The sequence below is a fragment of the Coptis chinensis genome, chromosome 2 (assembly GCF_015680905.1).
Source record: "Coptis chinensis isolate HL-2020 chromosome 2, ASM1568090v1, whole genome shotgun sequence".
Lineage (NCBI taxonomy): Eukaryota > Viridiplantae > Streptophyta > Magnoliopsida > Ranunculales > Ranunculaceae > Coptis > Coptis chinensis.
This window is the reverse complement of record NC_141457.1, coordinates 84514193-84536377: the sequence shown is the minus strand read 5'-3', so window position 1 is coordinate 84536377 and position 22185 is coordinate 84514193. Positions and strand designations below refer to the sequence as shown.

General features: G+C 36.4%; 1 protein-coding gene across 1 annotated transcript; it reads left to right on the top strand.

Moving 5' to 3' along the window:
• Positions 1 to 13905: 13905 nt before the first annotated feature.
• Positions 13906 to 17666, top strand: LOC147518434 (3-ketoacyl-CoA synthase 11-like). Its single transcript, XM_086590279.1, has 2 exons — positions 13906 to 14821; positions 16603 to 17666. The coding sequence occupies exons 1-2, from the start codon at positions 14045 to 14047 to the stop codon at positions 17383 to 17385; spliced, it is 1560 nt and encodes a 519-aa protein (XP_086446405.1). The 5' UTR covers positions 13906 to 14044; the 3' UTR covers positions 17386 to 17666.
• The last annotated feature ends 4519 nt before the right edge of the window (positions 17667 to 22185 follow it).

The following is a 22185-nucleotide window of genomic DNA, read 5'->3' as shown; positions in this document are numbered from 1 at the left end:
GTATTTCCTCTCTTTTCCACCGTTTTGGTGAAAAGCAAGGTGAAGCTGCCCAATGCAAAGGTGAAAAATAATTTCGGACGGGATGTTGGATTTCGTCTGGAGGCTTTTTGATCGAGACGGAATGTAACATCCCTTCTAGGCTTTTATAACGAAACGGAATGTAACATCCCGTCTGGTGAGTCAAATATAACATACGCGAAACAGCCCATTTTCACTTTCTTCTAGCGCCTCCATTGTGATTTTCTTACCGCCATTGCCAAATTTTTTTCAATTTCTTCAATTCCTAATGACTTCTCCCCACCCCCACCTCCCAATGATTCCCCACCAACCTCACCACATGAAGAGCGTAGTAGATGGTTTGGAAGTTATAAACTATCCAAAAAAAGGGGTAAAAAGGATTGTCGTCAAGAATGCAAAATGTGGGCGAGGAGTACGAAATTGAACTTGGGTTTAATTTTCCACCGCGTTGTGAAATAGAGGAACACCCACCATTAGCGTCAACATCGGTCCAACATGTAGCAAATAGAGTGGCGGAGTCTCAAGTAAGTTTTAGATTTTTTTTTATGTTAATTATTATTATTTATGTTAGTTTATATTAAGTTTGTTGTTGTGTAATTAGTTTGAATTTGTTACATTGTGTTAAAAAAATTGAGTTGAAATTATATCGTATTGAATAGTTTATTGTATTGCGTGCAATATGAATGTATGAAGTACACCTATGGAAAGTGCGTTGTGCACTTTCAAATGCTGTGTCATGGTGGCGTTGTTTGAAATAAAAAAAATGGATCCTAATTTTGTCACGGTTACCAATATTATAGCCGCCACACCATTTGGAAACTTTTTAAATTCAAATTTGGGACAAAATGATCAAGCATTGTTGTTTGGGATAGTTGAGCGGTGGTGGAAATCTACCCACACATTCCATTTCCCATGGGGTGAGCTTGGGATTATCCCACTTGATTTCACAATGCTCATGGGTATCCCAATTGGTTATGGAGATGTTGTTCTTTTTTATGAAAATTTGGAGGTTTTTACTATAGCAATGAGTTTCTTTGAAGGTTTACATAATCCCCCCCCTTAAGATGTTATTGTCTTCTTGATGCGTCATGTTTACACGTATCAAGAAGCAACGACAATCTAGGTCGGCAGTACTACAATTTTTGATTTGGTAGAAGATGATGAGGAAAACCGGTTCTTGAGATTATCGGCTGAGCAGTTTAAGGGAGAAGCTATAAATATGAGTTGATTTACTTCGAGATACTTGAATAGGCTAAAGGAGAAACCGGAAGACTATCATATTGGTGAGGAGTTGATCCAAGAATATGTGTACGTGCCTTCCTCTTCTACTTTGTTGCTGCAGTATTATTCAGATACTCTGATAGTTTTTTACGTATCGGGTGGATAGCCGCTGTCTCAAACGTAGAGAGGATGTGGGGTTATGACTGGGGTCAATCCATCTTGGCGTACCTTTACCGTTGGTTAGACCTCGCAGTTGAGACGAAAGTCGCTAAAGGCAATTTGTGCGGCTTTGTTTGGATTATACTGGTGAGTCTTATTTATTAAGTTATTGTTTCATTTCATTTATTTATCTAGTTATTAATATTAACATGTTTATATATATATATATATATATATATATATATATATATATATATATATATATTGATATTGTATTTTATCTATTGATTTAGTATTGGTGGTACGAACATTTTCGTGTAATGCATCCTGTGTTAAAGAGGTTGGAAGGGAATGAGACTCATGACCTGATTCCACGTATTCAAGCATGGGGGCTTCATCGTAGGCAGAGGGGGTATGGGGATCTATTGCATAATATTTATAACACTCGTCAACAGATTGAGCTTTTAGGAGCTACCTGAATTGAGTGGCAACCCTGGGCCGAGTCCTACATATTTCAGACCCCTTATGCGGATATTCCAGATGTTACCGAGAACACTGAGTACCGTAGACTATCCTATATGTGTCATAGAGCAAGATTTCTTTCTTAGCAGCGAGTGATACTTGTAGCGTCAGTAACTGTATGGTACCTTGGGGATAGATGTTGGGGCCGGTCAAGTATCTTGAGAGATTGTTATACCTTGCCCACCACCCATAGATATGACAGCCTCTGATATTCTTCTTGCAACTTTTGCACACAATAGAACAAACCCAAATGATTGGCTAGACGCAGCAACTTTCATTTTTACGGGAGACTATGACTTGTATTGGAAGAGGGTTTGGTCGAGGTCTCTTGCTAGGTGCGTTATACCGGGGCACCAATTTTGAAGGGGTTACTTCCGAAGCATTGAGGCCTGACATTCATTTCCCAGAAGGAGAAGAGTTGCCACAGTCACAACCCAGGGTGTTTCATGATATTAAGATGCCGCAAAGAACTCCACAAATATTTGATGAGTCTAACCTTTGGCACTAGAGCATGATTAATTCTTAGGGGCAAGAGATGAGCATACCTTAGGGGTGTAAAAACGGCCCTCAAGCCCTCGGCCCGCCCGACCCGACCCGGCCCATAAACAAAAAAAGCCCTCAAATTTAAGCCCGCATGCAATTTGAGGGCAGGGCCGGCCCGACCCTTATGTTTTGAGGGGAGGGTAAGGGCCTAGATATGGAAACATGAGGGCGGCCCTCAGCCCGACCCTCTAAAGCCCTCACAAAGCCCATATTAAGGCCCTCATTGATATTTAGATTTTCTAAACAAAATTACGTATAATACCCTTAGGGTTTTAAGTTTTACTTATTATTACATAGGGTAGAAATGTAAATTTTAAGTATAGTAGTTGATATAATGAAGTCTTGTAATGAAGGTTCTCTCTCTTGTAATGAATATGTTGTTAGAATATGTGAATATATTCTATAGGATACAACTGTATTATATGGATATATCTCTATCCTATAGAATATATTCATATATTCTATTGTATATGTTAATGAAGTTTGATAGGTTTTCAAGAATTTTTGTAATGAATATGTTAATCGAGTTAATGAAATCGATAAAACCAAAATATGTTAATGAAGTCTAAACAAGTTGTATTCAAGAGTTTTGAATAATTGACAAGTTGTACAGCCCGGCCCATAGACCCGGCCCTCAGGCCCGGCCCATAGTTTTCTAAAAGGGGCTGAGGTGAGGGCAAGGGATGTATAATTCAAGTGTTGGCCCTCACAGGCCCGACCCTCATAGCATAAGGGGGCTGGGCCAGCCCGGCCCTCAAATCATATGGGCTTTATGATTTGAGGGCCGGGTTGGCCTGGCCCATTTTACACCCCTAGCATACCTATTCCACCAGCAAATGCTGCATTGGTCACAGATTTGTCAGAACAGTTTGAGTAGTTAGCCGTGGTTAGTATGATTTATATTTATTCATGATGTCACGCCCCGAGACCCAACACACATTCCGAGGACGTGGAATGAATCTCGAGGCCGACACCTATCCCGATTCTACCGAAATTTCGGCAGAGTTTCCTTTGTTTGATCGACGTTCGTAAACCCTAAAAACCTGTCATAACCTGTCATAAACCTGTCATAACCCTGAACACTTCATAATACCCTTCCAACAACCATATATATACCAAATCTCCACCCTATACACCACTGTGATACCCATATACATATCCAAAAGGTTTAAGATTAACTACACTCCAATACATCAAATAAATACATCAAAATGAGCTAGCTCTCAATATATACAGCAAAAGAAGGAACTAGACTATCTCTATACAACCAAAAGTATGAACTTGACTCTGTCCTCGTCAAGCATAAGGAAATCCTCCCAAATCCCCATAACCCTCATCACTAGGGTTAGGAAAAGCCTCCTCCGCAACTGGTTCGTCTGAAATGTTAAGTAGGATGAGCAAACAACTATGCCCAGTAGAAACGCACATAACCAATACATATTCTACTTATAGAAATCATTTGAAACATGCAGGTTTTTATAATACGAATCAAAATGTCACAGCCCGAATTTCTAAACAATTAAAAAAATGAATATTTGAAATATAAATATCTCAAACATCACTATATTCAATTGTCTAAAAACCCAGGCTATGACGGGGTGGATACTACACCTGTCAAAACCTAAAACCCACATCATAAATAATCTTAACAACAAAACTCCAAAAAGTCTCTCTTCCATTCAAAAATCATCAATATAAAATTCTAAGAATAACAGTCCTCAACATCGTTATTCTCATTCCATATGAATATGAAACTACGCTTATTACATACTTCCAAAAAAGAAACGGACCTAAAAATAAACTCCCGGACTGCTCGGACAAGAATCCAAATCACACTTGCGGTTCCACTTCCTTCCACCTATATTCCCAAGAACACACCCACGCTTGCCAAAACAAAGCAAACATGGGTCAACAAATTGAATTTCTTTGGTATGAGTAGACTAAACACATATAAACATTCAAAACTTTTCTTATCCCACTAACACTTTAACTCTATCATAACCTAATCATTCACAAATTGGAAGACGGTGTAGTTCCATTTTTCAACCGCATAGCTTCTTCCCAAGCAAAACTTCCATTATATAACTCATTATAATAACTTCGTTTTAATATCTAAATACCGAATTAAAACTTACCGATATTCATCACTTTGTTTAAGGGTAGGACCGGCCCTCCTGACAAAAAATGTTATTAAGTCCTACCCTCCTGCAAAAGAAAGTTAGAACTTGCATATAACATATGTAGATATCCTATGTATTCAAAAGTAACTCAAACACTCGCATAATCAAAGAATACAACTAACCCGCAAGGCGAATACCTTAGTTCCTCTCTAGGGCAGTCTAAACAATCTGGTCATTCATGGCACATTCAATGAATACCCGAGTCATTCATGGCACATTCAATGAATTGCCCCTATATAACGCTAACGGGCCATTTATGGCACATTCAATAAATGCCCACCTAACATATGACATCAACAGTCATAAAACTCAATTCCAAAACTTGGGGCGTGGAGAGTTCTAAAAGAGTGCGGTAATTTTGTTTACGCATTATTGAACTGGATTGCATGTATTATTTCCGAGAAAGAAGTAGTATCTTGATTCATGTATATTTTTGGTTTACGCGTTGTTAATTATATTGATGTCTAAGTGTCATAACGTTGCATATCATAAAATACTGCAAAATCACATAATATTTAATACACGTACACACGTATATATAAAGAGGTTTTAGCCTAAAGCCAAACATGCTAATAGCCCTAGACCTATCTTAATAGCCCAAATCATAATTCGAGTTAAAAGTCAACTCTGGTCAACGGTCAAAGTCAACTCTGGTCAAAGGTCAAAGTCAACTCTGGTCAAAGTCAACACGTCATTGTCAAAGTCAAACTGTCGTTTTCATGTTCGACAGGTTCATGGTCATAGCCATGGTTCATGGGATATCGTGACTATATAAATACATCACTAGCTAGCATAAATCATATCGGCATGCTTCTTTAATATTCAAATATATCTTTCACAACCATCATACAACTATTGTGGCCGCTGCATCCTATTAGAATGGTGAGGGTACGACTGGTACTTTCAAATTTGATCCACGGCAATCTCGGTTCAAGATTTCCCGATTAATGAACCATGCACCGTTGTTTTTCGATTTTACGGGCGGGGAGATGAAATGCCGTTGTTGTGTTCGTTACACACAAAATCCCCAAAGCTTTTAGGGCTCGGGTGGGCCTCGTGGACCCACGACCCCATACGGGTCGTCACCTAACTTACGGTGGTCAACCGTTCGACGACTCGCAGACTTTCGGGATCCTCGACACACATCCGAGTGGACTAAACTCTCACTCTCGGCCTAAACCTCATCGAGGGTAGCATGTAACCCCACACAAGCTAATCACCATACAAATAATTGACACGCATAAGCATGGTTATCTAGAAAAGTAGAAAAGAAATTCCCGGACTACATCCAGTGATGCATCCCTTTAAAGGTGGCCCACCACCTCGAAAGGTGTACACCACAGTTGGAATCCTAGAGCGAACTGCCGTCTCCGGAAATGCGACAACAGTTCCTTCTTTATAGAATTCCGCGGTTCCTTTTCTAAATCCCCTCGTGATAAACATAGTAATATCTATATATATATATACTCGTATTACCGATTGTTTTCAAATACTCTAGTTACATATCTAGTTTTTTCTTTTAAAACTGTTGATTATATAGGTGTGAGTTCCTGGATTTCCCATCCTCGAGTAGAACAACCTATGACTCCCAAACGGGCCAGTCATAGTAAATAACAACCGATGATTCCCAAACGGCAAATCATCGTAAATAACAACACCCATTTCGGGAAAAATCCAGAACCTCGCTCCTAATTACAGACAACCGGGTAATTCTTACCCGCATTTCAAAATCCATCTCTCTCGCCTCTCCTTCGAGAGACAAGAGACGAACCTTTCCCAAAACCAGTTTTTTCACTTTTAACAAAGAAACAATCCCTCGCTACCCCGATTTTACAGAAAACCCATTTCACACGAAAGCTATCTATATATATAGTTTATAGCGAGGAAATACAATGCAAAACATGAATATCATATATACATGCATGGTTGATACACAAACTATCTATTTCCAATTTAAGCAATTCAAATCATGCATGAAAATAAGCAGACTATATATTGGGATGTAGGTTCCTACCTTAGCAAGCTCCGTTCTCCTCAATCCCACTTAACCGAATCAAGCTCGCTTAACCGAATCAAGCTCGCTTAACCGAATCAACTCGAATTCAATCCTATACAGCATATACATATACGTCGGTTGTTAGAATTGATCGATCAACGAGGAATTCTTAACTTAGTATAAGCCGAGAAGAAATCTCAACGTTAAGAATTGGGGGTTCGGGTATTTTTTCCTATAACTACTGTCAACAGAGCTACAGGCCCTTTCGGGCACTGTTACTCTGACGGTCTCTACGGTTATTTCGGCCATGGCAGGCCCTCATATCAACGTCAATCCTATCACGTCTCAATTCAAATTCCAAATTTTAACTACAACCCATTCTACACCTCTCAATTAACATTAATTCTATTAATAAAATCGGTGGGTGTTCTTATCCCTCGATCCCTACTCAATCAACTCTTATACAGTTATAAATCGACATAAATTCATTGAAATTGTAATGAATAACCAAATTCTTACCAAGTCAGCAATAAAAATCGTTCCTAGCTCATTTGCTCCACCAAAATCGCAGACTCTCCTTCTCCAAACCGAAGCTCTTGCCGATATTAAACCCATCCCATTTCAGTTATACTTCCTCAATACAACCAACTACATAAAAATCGAGTTCAAATGATTTACTTTAAAGCGAAATTCACTAACCTTTCATCAAAACACGACGCGACTCCAAGGATTTTCTACCTGATTTAGTTAAGCCATTCCTCTCCAAATAGCTCTTTGTCGAATTATACAAATTTCCATTCAATATCTCTCATCAAATACAACCTCAAGCTATTGAATTCGAATCTAAATAATTATTTGAAACGAAAATAAAACTCACCTTCCGCGGTGTTACGGCAAAATCCGAATTTTTGTGAGTCTCCACACTTGAATTCACTGTTGTTAGTGAGTGGTTGTTCGAATTCGTGGGTTTGAATTGATTGGGAGAGGAATTCACTCACTGTCGCCGCGATTCCACTTCGGTTTCGCTTGGTTACGCTCGAATTTCCAGTAGATTACTTTAGTGTAGTGTTTCTAGGTTGGGAGTGTGAAGAATTGAAGTAAAATCGATGGGAATTGAGAGAATTTTGATTTCTCTCTCCTAGGTTTTAGAAAGGGCGAAAATTGGGGAAGAAGAAGTGGGTTTCGCGATTTTCAGTTTGGCCGATTTTTTATTTTTTTCAATTTCGCGATTTCGTGGGTTCTATTTCGCGATTTTCGTTTTTCTCTAGTTGGGCCGATATATTTAGGCCCAAGCCCAATATATTACAATTAGACTTAAGGTCCTCACACTCCTAGCCGCCAACTCGTTTGACGTCGCGTCGTAATTATTTTTCCGGCCCATCCCGTTAAATTTAATCTTCTATATTCTATCTCACCGCAGGCTATAACGATGACCCAATCATACGTGTAAGCTGTTAACTCGTGCTAGCTTCGCACGCAGAAAACCGCTAACCGGCATTTTGTCAAATTTTCGCATATGGTTCGCTTACCTAACGTGAGTTATGAGTCGGAGTTAAGTTTCACCCAGTTACGTACGTTTGAAAAATAAACCCGACGACCAATTTACATAACGACCCTAGAGTTGATATGAAATTTACACAATTACCCTTAATAATAATTCAGGACTTTACACATGATTTGTTATTTTTATTCACTATAACATGTAACATGCATTTGTTTTGTTAAACAAGAGGAAGTAAGGTCGGAGCTCCTTAACTACAGCTCTCTCAGTTATTCCATGTGTGCATCGTTCATGGAGTCCTCTCGTCAAAGTTTTGAGTACTTACAACAAGAGCGAAATCGAACTTTGCAGCTTCAGATATGTGTGCAAGAGTTGGAGAATGCTGGAAGTGCCACACCTCAACCAGAGAGGCGACAACGACATAGGGGGGAGAGCTCTTCGACCGAGCCTTCTCGTAGGGTGAGGAGGTATGAGTAGATATTTTCTTCTAGTTTGTAATAACTGTGCGCTTGGTGTTTGTAACAACTTCTTTATTAGCAGGTTTATATTGATGAGTTTTGGATATAAATATGTCAATAAAACAAATGAGGTTATGACAAAAAAAAAATTAGGAATTATAAGTTAGTTTTTTTTACAGAGTTTCTGTGTTAGACTTGGGTGTTTTTTAGGATTGTTGTTAGTCTTATTTATTATTTCCAAAGTATATTAGCAGGTTTTGGATAAGAATATGTAAATAAAACAAATGAGGTTATAGCAAAAAAATTTTAGGAATTATAAGTTAGTATGTTTCCAAAGTATACTGTATAATTTTTTCAGGAATTATAAGTTGCATTTCACTTATTTTTCAGGCTTGGTTATGACAGAAATTATTTCAGGAATTATAAGTTACATTTTCACTCATTTCCGATGTCTTGGTTCTGACAAGAATTTTTTCAGGAATTTTACTCATTTTTTCAGGTTTGGTTATGACAGCATCTGACAGGAATACTGTATGGTGTAGACCGAGATGGTACGTAACATCCTGTCTGACAATTTAAACCAAGACGGAATGTAACGTCCCGTCTGGTTAATAGGTCCATGACACTGCACCTTTTTCATTCCATACATTGGAATTATTGATGGTGGACCATACATACACATTATTGAGGGCACGTGTGTGATCACAATGGTACATTTGGATAGAATGTGAATGTGTTGTCACTTGGAGAGTGAACAAAAATCTGATAAAATGTGTTGTCAATTGGAGAGTGGACCAAAATATAACTATCATACGTGACCTTACCTTACATATTTCGTTTTACTCTTCTTTCTTTTAGATCAAACAAACAAACAACCATCTTCTTCCCCGCAACCAAGCTAAAAATTGAAAAAATATCTAGAGAAGATATAATTGCATTCAACCAAAGTTTATGGGGAGGATCTAGTAGTAATAATTCATCTTCTGGTTTTACCGGGTCGACTTCTGGTACTTCTGCTGAAGATGACTACATGGAAAAAGTAAGAGATGAGCATAATGATATGATGAGGCGAATGAGGAGGAGGAGGAGGTTGCAGTTATTATCCACTGATGGGGCATTAATGACTCAAGCAGCCATTGAAGATGTGGATACAGACAAACGCAGTAGATCTGTGATGGGCATAACATATACGTTTAGAGATGGTGGTGATTTACGTAAACAACAGATACTGAGGGATTACTTCATAACACCTTGTAGGTAGCCTCCTCATAAGTTTAGGCGAAGGTACAGGATGAGTCAAGAGCTTTTTACGTATATGTTGAAAACTGTTGCAGCATTCAACGATTACTTCTAAGACAAGGTGGATGGATTGGGTCGGCAAACAACTTTTGGGTTGCAGAAAGGATTAACTACAGTTGAACAATTAACAAATGGTTGTTCATCTGATTCAATGGATATGTATTTTCAAATTGGAGATTCCACAGCAGCTGTATCTATAAAGCGTTGGTGCAAGGCAATAATCACGGCGTTTGAGGAAGAGTACTTGAGATGACCAACTGAGGCAGACACGGCTAGGATATTAGCTAAAAATATGGCAAGGGGTTTTCCAGGAATGCTTGGATCAATCGACTGTATGCACTGGGTGCAGAATAATTGTCCAACTGGATGGGCTGGACAACATGTAGGGTACAAGAAGGAACCAACTTTGGTACTTGAAGCCGTTGCAAACAAACACTGTTGGATCTGGCATTACTTCTTCGACTTACCAGGTTCGCATAATGACATTAACGTGCTTCATCGTTCTCATGTTTTTGAATCATTAAAGCAAGGTGAGGCTCCTGCTGTTACTTTTAATGTGAATAGTAATGTCTACGATATGGGATATTATCTTGTTGATGGTATTTACCCAAAATGGGGCACATTTGTTCAATCCATTCATTATCCAAGAAATAAGTATGAAAAGACCTTTAGTCAATGTCAAGAAGCTGCAAGAAAAGATATTGAAATGATATTTGGAGTTTTGCAGGAAAGATGACATATTGTTAAGGCTTCTACGCGTTGTCATAATGTTGTTATTCTTGGAGACATAATGAAGGCATGCATTATAATGCATAATATGATTGTTGAGAATGAACGTGCAAGTGGAGTGTGGAATTGGAAAGGTCAGAGGAAAGAAACACTACCTGCGCTCTTTCAGGAAGATAATGGTTATCATTTTGTCTATCAGATGATTCAAGCAAAAAATAAAATCAGAAATGAAGTTACACATACTAATCTTCAAAAGGACTTAGTTGAGCATGCTTTTAATTGGACTGGTATTGAAGAAACAGAAGTACCAATTTATTATCCAAATTGGTCTGATCCAGAAGAGGGAGAAGGAGGGGAAAATTAAAATGGAAATGAAAGTGCATTTCCTATGTATTTTCTAATGTGAACTATGAAGTTCCAAAGTATTTCCTATGTATTTCCTAATGTGAACTATGAAGTTCCAAAGTATTTCCTATGTATTTCCTAATGTATTTCCTATGTATTTCCTACGTAATTCCAAAAGTGAACTATGAAGTTCTTATGTGTTTTATGAGTTGTGTTTTAATGAACTATATTACAATGTATTTTAATTTTATTAGTAATTGTATTTCTATGAAAATAATTATATTAAAAAGAACATACATAGTGCATTAATTAAAAATACAATGAAATTAAAATACATAGTGCATTAATTAAAAAGACAGTGAAATTAAAATACATAGTGCATTAATTAAAATAAAATATTAAATATTCCATAAGCTTAGTTAGAGCTAGAACCACCTCTAGCCCTTGCCCATTCAACACATATTTCAGCTTGTTGTTACTCGATTATAAAAGTGGTATCGGGATGGAGGACACTTGTATCGGTCACTAAAATCTTAGCTTCATATTGCATCTTTTGAAGCCAATTTTTTTCCAATTGAACCCGATTTTTTTCCATTTGAATCCGATTTTTTACTTCTCTGGCCATTACAGTTCTTAGACCATATGCAAGCTCCCTTTCCATAATTTCTAAGCACTTTTGTATTTCATTTGCATCATTTACAAATGTATTATCCAAACGTGTAAAGTAACCCTCCAACATACCAACTGATTTTTCTTGGTTTCTCTTGGACTTAGCTTTCTTCGATCCAAGAGGACGCTCCATTTCTTGAAAACCCTCCAATTCAACTCCACCAACACTTGGTGAATTAGATGTTGAATCTTCACCATCACTTTTGCGACTTTTTCCCTTTGTAGGGTGGCTTGACCTTGTCTCAAAAAATTTACTCCACTTTGGATTATCCTTGAGTATAACATAACAATGATCAAGTGAAAAAGACGATTTTTCTTGTTGTTAGTATGTCATTCTTGCTTCGGACAACTAAAAAATAAAATGGTGATAATTAGACTAAGATAATCACTAAGACTAAGATAATTAGACTAAAATAATAATTAGACTAAGATAATAATTAGACTAAGACTAAGATGGAAATAATAATTAGACTAAGATAGAAATAATTAGACTAAGACTAAGATAATCAATAATTTACAAATTGACGAAGTTGTAATTACCCGACTTTGTATTGTTGTACCACTTCCATGTCAGGCCTCAATTGTAACAAACTTGTTCATCATTTTCGAAATATATTTCCATCTACCGTTAATTGAATCGGAAGACCTATCCGACCCACATGTTTGATTGAACTCGTTTGTTATACGATTCTAAAATCCTTTTGTATTTTGGAAAGCACCAACAATAGAGTATTCACTAATTTTTATCCAAGCAAGACATAGAGCTTGATCTTCGGACATGCTAAAGTGAGTCTTTGTTTTTGCTTGAGTGCTACCACTTGCTTGAGTTGTTTGAGATGCTTGAGATGTCATTTGATTTTTTTTATTTTTTTTTGAAGAAGAAATATGATTGTTGGAAGTGTGAGTTGTAATGGAACAAATGTTGTATATATACCAAAGTTATTATTTTTAACCATTTTTTACTATTATGACATTCTGACCGTTGGTAAACTAGCCGTTAGGACTCCGGTCGGGATGTTTGATTCCGTCTAGAAAAAAAGAAATATAGCGAGACGGGATGTTGGATTCCATCTGATGAGTTTTGTAATCCAGACGGAATCTAACATCTCATCTGAAGTTCACAAGTCAGCCACTATCTCAGTTGAAGGTTTCACCCTGGTAATGACTTGGGAAAATAATCACCCTCATTTTCACCTTTGCATTGGGCATTGGATTTGAACAAAATGGAGGTGAAAATTTTCGTTCCCTTCAATTCCACCTGCATTGGGAATGCTCTAACAAGTTTGGATGAACGTAATCCTTAACTAAAATCAGCATGTAGGTAAGAATAGTACTTGCATTTATAATGGCGTATAGACTATAAAGTATAAACGTCATAACCGGCCAAACCATGAATTTAGTCCAAAGATGCAACTGTTCGGAAGACTAAACCGGCATATAATTAGACTTGTTTCCGTCCAAAGTTAAATATGCAATGAATTTCATTTATTAGGCACATGCCTATCCGGCCAAAAGTGTTGCAAAATGTGAGGGGATTTTGAGTTATTGGCCAGAGACCCACTAGGCCATTACAAGAGACAGCAAAAAAGAGAAAAAACCAAGTGACATGAAATATTTCCCTAAACATATACAAAACAAAAAAACTCACCTAAGTCTTTCGGTTTCGTCAACCAGGAACTTTTGGAGTCGAACGACATGGATTTGGAAAAATGATAATCGAAAACATTATGCATTAATTATTATCTTTTCCTAAATATATATGATCCTTAAATTCGATGAGAAATTTGTTTGTTTTTTTTTTTTTTATCGAATTTGCCAACCATTTAAGGCTACATTAACCTCAGAGAGTCGGAGATTAGGACCTGAAATGATTATTCAAATGGCACTAGAGTAATTATCATGCAAGTAAGGTGGAGAAAAATTGAAAGACGGCAATTTCCCTGGATATAGAATTGAATGCCAAATCTAATTTATGAAAAAAAGTTCGTTGGGGGTGGTTGCATCCTCCCATCTCTCTCGATCTCCACTAAATTCGCACACTTTAAATCCATTCACTTCTCCGACTTTTTTCAGCATATTCTCTCTTTCCAATCTTTCACCATTTTTGAACTTTGGTTTTGCATTTCCACAACCCTGTCTTAGTACAACAATCTCCCATAGGGTCATAGTTCATTTCCTTTCCACTTTTGTCTGATATATTTTTTTAGTACCCCCCATCTTACTGGAAAGTCTACATCCATTCTCTGATTCATTCTCAACATATATAGGCTTCATTAAAACTCTCATTGGGTATTAATATTTTTTTCAAGCTTAGACGAATTTGTTTAAGAACTTGGCCAGGTCCAGCTCTTTAGATTTGTTACGCTGTTCACTGAGCTGCTTCTAGTCATTATTGTATCAGAAAATGGAGGAGAAGCAGCAAAAACAAATCAACACTTCAGTTTCAATCCGAGTTCCACCGAGTAGCAAGAACATACTTCCTGATTTCCTCCAATCTGTGAAGCTCAAATATGTAAAGCTTGGGTACCATTACTTGATCAGTCATGCCATGTACCTCTTGCTCATTCCTCTCCTTGTTGTTGCATCAGCTCATATTTCGACTCTTTCTGTCGATGATTTAACTGAGCTATGGACCCAACTTAGGTTCAACCTTGTCTCAGTGATTCTATGTTCTGCTCTCTTAGTATTTCTTGCCACACTGTACTTCATGTCGCGTCCTCGGAAGGTCTACTTACTAGATTTTGCATGTTACAAGCCTGAACAAGATCGAATGTGCACCAGGGAGATCTTCATGGAAAGATCAACACTCACTGGGAGTTTCCACGAGGATAACTTGACATTCCAACAGAAGATTTTGGAGCGATCGGGGTTGGGACAATCGACATACTTGCCTGAGGCAGTACTGCGAGTGCCACCAAATCCTTGTATGGCTGAGGCAAGGAAGGAGGCCGAAATGGTGATGTTTGGTGCTGTCGACGCACTATTAGCTAAAACAGGGGTGAAGGCAAAAGATATAGGAATTTTAGTTGTGAATTGCAGTCTATTTAATCCTACACCATCTCTTTCAGCCATGATTGTGAATCACTACAAGCTTAGAGGCAATATTATCAGCTACAATCTTGGTGGTATGGGTTGCAGTGCTGGACTTATTTCCATAGACCTTGCTAAGCAGCTACTACAGGTTAGTGTTTTTCCCATCTTTCAACCAAGATCACTTTTGTAACTAGATAATATATCTGATTAAACATCCCGTTCTTTAAAAGTAGCCTTAACATTTAAAATCCCGTTCTATCCTTTGTTACAACAACAGAAGTCAATAAACTTTGTTTTATTCCAAATTTGGAATCAGTTTAAGTTTTCAAATAATCCTGTTTTCCGTTTTAAGTATGTAAGATAGCTACTATATATAAATGGCCTTTTCACGATTTCAAACCATATTTTCCTTTAGAACAGTAGAAATATGGTTAGGCTATATAGTTAAAAATGGTACAAATACAATTAGATTCATAGTGTAATCCCAGTAATAAGTAATAACGAAAAGATCTAGATAGCGATAGATGAATCGACACTTGAGGACAAGTTTTCAATTAATATTCAATAATGCTAGACCGACCCACTTATTTAATCTACTATTTGGATTTACTGATGTGTCAAAAGTCATAATCATTGATTTATATAAAGATACGTGTCCGTATGTATTGCAATGCAAACTAACGTTATCCAAATAGTGAGTTACAATAGTAAATCTAAAAAACAGGTCGCAGTGCATTACATTTAAATTTTGTTTATAAACAGCATATGACCTACACGAGGTCGATATGACTTAGCATAAACATTGTATTAAGCTTTGGTTATTTACCACTTGGTGATCCAAAATCAGCTTGATTAGTGAACTGCAAAACCATAAATATTATTTGATTGAGTGCATATATATTATTATGGAAATAATAGTAGAACAAAAGGCTAGCAAATCCATCAATCATTTGTTTCGTTCGAATTGAGGCTGCATCCAATCAATTCATTAGGGACTGTAGTCATGGCACATGGAAAATTTTAGCATAAAGTCAGAAATAGTGAACATCAATATTTATGATACCCAACTCTATTTAAGAGCATTGCTGAGAGTTTCCGGTTGGCTGTCATATAAGTATATAAGTATTTACATTCAAGGTCTTCAACATTATTTGAAAGAGATTGGATAATGCACCTGCTCCCTCTTTGAATTGCTTCAAAGCACAAAAACACTTTTGAGGTCATACAACTGTCATCGTGTGTTGAAAAGGAAAAGAGGTTGGTAGTTGGCCTTCATGCGTATGAATGTATGTACATAATGAGAAAAACTTCCGTCGCCTGAGGATCTATCCACCACACATCTTCCTATTTTGATTATTACTTGATTAACTCTATTTAAGACTCATCTATTTTACATCCTGTTTCAATCCTAATCAATTCTCTATTTTACTTGTTTTACTACACCTAATAACATCCTCATTTATCTCCTCAAATCTTCCACTCATCTACTGTGAAATAATATATGTAATTACGTAGAGTCTTAACTAAAGTTAATCAAGGTGTCAAAATACGATAGATGTATGGTGGATAGATGCTTAGGAGTATTCTTTGGTCCTAAGTGCTATTGACCGAAGTTTTTATCATACAATAATAGTGATACTGACCACCAAGGAGCTAAACGTGTGTATTTGCGTACCTCGTGTACTTTGCGTGCTCCTATACAATTGTTTCTATCCCCACTTCATTTACCGAAGAACGTTCTTTACTTTAAAAAAAAACTGTACATGTGAGATCACATGGTACGATAACTAAGGGTATGAGAAAATTACAGAACTTTATTTTGCAAGTCATTTGTGTTAGTATAAGGCACAAGAGTGGTGCAATATATTTTTCCTGATTACCTAGAAAAGTTTGATCTCTCTTGACTGTAATTTTTGTTGAAAACTACAGGTGCACCCCAACTCATATGCTCTAGTATTGAGCATGGAAAACATCACCCTCAATTGGTACTTTGGCAACAATCGCTCAATGCTAGTTTCCAACTGCCTCTTTCGAATGGGTGGTGCTGCCATCCTCCTCTCTAATCGCTCATCTGATCGCCGTCGGTCTAAGTATCAACTTATACACACTGTTCGCACCCACAAAGGTGCTGATGACAATTCCTTCAATTGTGTATACCAAGAGGAAGATGAGACTGGGAGGGTGGGTGTTGCCCTTTCGAAAAACCTCATGGCTGTTGCTGGTGAGGCTCTCAAGACCAACATTACCACACTGGGACCTATAGTTCTCCCCATGTCCGAGCAACTCCTCTTTTTCATGACATTAGTAGGAAGAAAGGTCCTGAAAATGAAGATCAAACCATATATCCCTGATTTCAAACTTGCCTTTGAACACTTCTGCATCCATGCTGGTGGGAGAGCAGTTTTGGATGAACTAGAGAAGAACTTGGAGCTCACAGACTGGCATATGGAACCTTCAAGGATGACACTTCACAGATTTGGTAACACATCTAGTAGTTCATTGTGGTATGAGCTAGCCTACACTGAGGCAAAGGGGAGGGTCAAGAGAGGGGATAGGATGTGGCAGATTGCTTTTGGTTCCGGCTTCAAGTGCAATAGTGCGGTATGGCGAGCTCTAAAGACTGTTAATCCCGCTAAAGAGAAGAACCCTTGGATGGATGAGATTGATCAGTTCCCAGTTCACGTGCCGAAGGTGTCATCAGTTGTATCATGAGCAGTTACAGACAATGTATGCCGCTGTAAAACATCAAAGCATAACTTGGTTATGGTTATGTTCATCCCTGTGTTCTGTTTTTTGGTATAGATCTTCTAGGTTGGACCATTTTAAATTCGCTCCTGGTCCAAAACATTTATTTACTATTTAACAGTTCACATGTCTTGGGAGTTGGGAGTAAGACCTCAGACTTCCTCTAGCCTTTAGCCCTCTCTCCTTTTCTGTTCTTTTCTTATTCAACATTCAATGTTATGATGTTACTGGATACAAGTTTCCATGCATATTACTTGTTGACTACTGAAGTGATTTCTTTTATTCAAAAATTCATGAATTTCAGGAGTAAAGGTTATTTATCCATAATAAGAAGCAGAGTATCGATATTTATAATCTGTATTGCGAAAACATTGTTATGCTAAATAGGATTTTTTTATGTAAGTAAGGAGAATAAGGAGAAGAATGTTACCTATATAATGAGAATGAAGTGAGTAAAAGATGTACTTGCTTATTGTAGATTTGTTCTAGGTACTTGCATAAGCAATTGAACTGAACACAATGTCCTTAATGTCATGTCATCTCTCTTCCTGATGCCCAACTAATGCAGTTGAACCTTTGCCTGGTTCACCAGAGAGAGGAAAGAAGATGAAATGATTTACAAACAGGAGGGGAAATACGCTGCAAAATAAGCCAAATAAATTAGAATAAAGTAATAGAAATAGGAATTAGCTGGTCCAGAAACTTAACTTGTATCACCAATACAACAGAAACAGGGTAGATATACACACAGATACATACTAAAAAGCAAGTATTATGTGTTATAAGGAAAGAGCCATAGCAGTTTTTGCTGCCACCAAAAGAACTTTGTAAACCGGATCAATAACATTATTTGCATCTCAGTCTTTTATATTCTCACCCCCTGATATGGACGTTCATTTATTCGACAAGTCTTTATAAGCAAAGAGAACCTTCAAATCATTTGTTCTTAACACAGTAGTTGAGCTGAGATACATACACTTAATGCAATAACAATAGTTCCCTATTCTAAACTAAATCTTGAATATACAACCATCAGAAATGGTTAATTTTTGTATAGGAATATTGGTATTCAGGCTGGAACCTGCATACAATTGACCCCTCCTCCATGTTTACACTTATAGTAACCCATTCATCAAGTCCACCAAAAAAAAATCTCCATTCATCAAGACACTACCTAAAACATACCTACAACATAGGCATGGAACCTTGTTGGGGAGTTTAATGGAATAATGTAGGTAGTCATTCGACTCATTCCTTGTTCAGCAAGTAGGTGATGAAGTGCAAGCCTTAGTGACTATTACTACAACTATAGTTGTTGGGTTATACAGCAACCTTGGGGATAGTAGGCAATATAATTTTATTTTACAATTATAGAAGAGCTTAGGTAGCTCAACTACAATGGACCACATTCCAAAGGGAAACCAAAATAAATTATTCCGGTATTCCACGCTGACTCCAAAATTTTCAAGTAAACGCATCATTTGGGAAAGCTTATTGTTGGTGAACATATACACCCCAGATGTGAAAACTGAAGAAAAAACACAAGTCAAACAAACTATAGCATAAGATATACGGGATGCAAAAGTTTGGACCAAGACGTACTTCATATATGTTTTCCAAACTAAAGTATTCTGTTTGATTTCCCAATAATCTTGACCATGAATATATTAGTGTCTAATTATGTGTAGGTTTTGACTATAACTCCACCTGTTAAAAAAGGTCAAAGAACCAAAAAAGAAGAACGAGAAAATGTACATGGAAGTATGGAACAGTATGCAGAAAAAATAATAGGGTTTACTAGTATTAACCCCCTAATGAGCCAATTAGGATTTCCCTCTTACTAGATGAGCCACCCCTAATAATAACTAGCAAACACAACGTGCATAGCAAAAAAAAATTTAGTATACATAGAGGCCAACAGTTGGAGAGGGGGAAAAAAAGATAAAAAAACCTAAAATGACAAAAAAAAAAAAAAAAAAAAAAAATTATGTGTGGACACTATTATGCTTGGCCCACCGCTTTTATCTTTAAAACTTAAACACTCAAATATTTACTGTTATGCCATCAATTTTGGTTTTTTCAAGTCTCTGAAAATCAGGTAATTACTATTCTACTCCTGTGACGGACACAAATGTGACACCAAAACACTATTCTTCCTACCCCATATTTTTCTAATATAATAAAATAAGATAAAATAAAATATCATATCTACAGTTCTATACTAAATAGGACCAAATACCTTTGATATTATAACACTGCACATATAATAATAAACCCGGAACCTTTTAAATCTAATATCATATCCATTAATTTACTATCTATATACTAAAGCAGAGACCTCTAAAAGAGATTTTTCTTTCTCCTATATGGCACTCTAATATGAGAGATAGTATTTTCTCTCTCCTATGTGGCACTCTAATATCAATTCCACGTATATGAAATCTCTTTGGAGAGTTAGAGTGTATTTCTAATTCTTATATTTTGAGAGTTTGAGTGTATTTTCAATTCTTATATATTTTATCAAATAAAAAAAATTGTTAAAAAATAGGTGATTTGTATAAAGTAATTTCCTATTACGAATCAAACTCTTTGGAGAGTTTGAGTGTATTTCTAATTTTTATATTTGGAGAGTTTGAGTACGTGTATTTCAAATTCTTATATATTTGATCAAATAAAAAAAATTGCTAAAAAATAGGTGATTTGTATAAGGTAATTTCCTATTTCAAATCAAACACTTTTAGTGTCTATGATAAAGCACCGACTTATTTCAAATGTATCTTTAACGTAGCCTCAAAAACACTATATATTCTTCAGTTAATAACTTATTATAGGGTGTAAAATCAATTTCCGTAAAAAGAACACCGGTTTATTATGAAGGGGTACTTTTATTTGCACATTTGATTTATGCTTCTTTGTATGACATTATTTCTTTAGACAATCTAATGATATATCTAATAATCATCCAAACACAACATCTCACATACATATACTCGAACACTCAATTCAGAAAATGACAAAGTTAACACGAGATCAAATGCCAAGGTGCAAACTCTCCAAAGTTCTTTCTCATTAATGTAGAGAATTGTGGTTCTATATATCGGTTTAAGAACACTATAAAAGGATCAGACGATCACCAATAGTCATATTTGGAAGACAGGTAAATGTAATGCATGGTTATGCATGTGATGTTGTTTTTCTATTCAATGTATATAGAGCAATAGAGTACGTTTACATGTGAATCCATATAGCTTTTTCCATCACAATAAGAGCTGACTAAAATAATCTAGATTTTGTATTCGGATATCATCGGCAAACACAAATGAACTCAAAAGCAAAATTGTATTTGGCACTTGGGACGATTTCTTGTAGAGCCCAAATGGTAAGCAAAACCTTAAGTATATGTACTTAACTAATTTAATTTATAAACAATACATTGGCTTTCTTTGAATTGAATATATACAACCTTCTTACATTTCATTTCAGCTCCTGAAATAGAAATTAGAACTGACTCTTATAACAAATACAAGATACGGTGAGTAAAATCACTTCATTCAGGAGTGAGGATTAAATTAACTAATCGAGACGGGTGTCTTTGGTTTCCTAAGTTTGTCCTTTCCTTTTTTTTCCTGAGTACAGGAAAATGAGATAGTGCTAAAAATAAATTTTCCAAATTTGTGCTCATTCTGAGTGCAGGAAGATGTGATAGTGCTAAAAAATATAGGTCAAGATTCTTATAGAATGTCCATATCATGGAGTAAGATCCTACCAAGTATGTTTCACCTCTCTAACTTCATAAATGGGTGTGGATGCTTATAGAATGTCCATATCATCATGGAGTAGGATCTTGCCAAGTTGTATAATAATATGATGTCCTATATGAGCTACTCTTGGTATTGCATAAGAAAGCTATTATTGAATTTGCATTGTGATGAACATTTCAAAGCGATGGAACTACATACAGTTGAACTTGCAATTGCTCAACAACTTTTATTCGATACGCAATAAATTTTGGTTGCAAAGAGAGTCACCTAAACATTTTTTGGTTGTAGGAATTTTAATAATTTTGGAGTAAAATATATTGAAGCTTAAAAATTCTTACGAGTGTTCTACTGATAATTGATAGATGATAATTCTTTGGTCCAAAAGAGTGAAGAGTGTTTGTGTGAATTATTGTTATACTTATTTTTGTGTCACTTTATTAATACCATCAAACTTAACCCTTTCAACATTAGTGCAAATATTGGAAGAACTTTGTGGTACTATTTCTTCATCCGAACTTTGTTTTGCAATGTGCTTGCAGAAACATTGAGAATAGATAAATCTACTATAAGAAATGAGAAAAAATGTGGAATAAGATAGAATATTTGAGCATTTTATTGTAAGTTCAAGGTGTGTGTTAAAAGCTTCAAGTTTGGAAAGGAAATATTATTTGAAAGACACACTCTTCTTCCATCCATTTGATTATTAGATTGTTCACATCTGAAAATTAATGGTCATTACTCATTTTACCCACCCAATCTTACGTTAACACTTTGACATGTTCACATTGACGAAAAACATAGAACGACATGATCTTTTCTGTTATTCATGTTGGAATTGAATAAGTATATTTTGCATGTATACAAACAATTACCTAGAAAAAGAAAAAATATTTGGAGGAGTATTCTAAGTAGTATAGGTGAACGCATTTTCTTGAAAGAGATTTTTTTGTTATATTCATCAATTCATCGTAAAACACGTTCATGTGATAAATCTTTTCAAGTGGGA

What these genes read in the sequence shown, in the direction of transcription:
- LOC147518434 (XM_086590279.1), top strand. Translation starts at nt 14,045, where the DNA reads ATGGAGGAGAAGCAGCAAAAACAAATCAACACTTCAGTTTCAATCCGA. An exon ending in TTGCTAAGCAGCTACTACAG is followed by an intron (nt 14,822 to 16,602) that starts GTTAGTGTTTTT and finishes TGAAAACTACAG; the next exon opens with GTGCACCCCAACTCATATGC.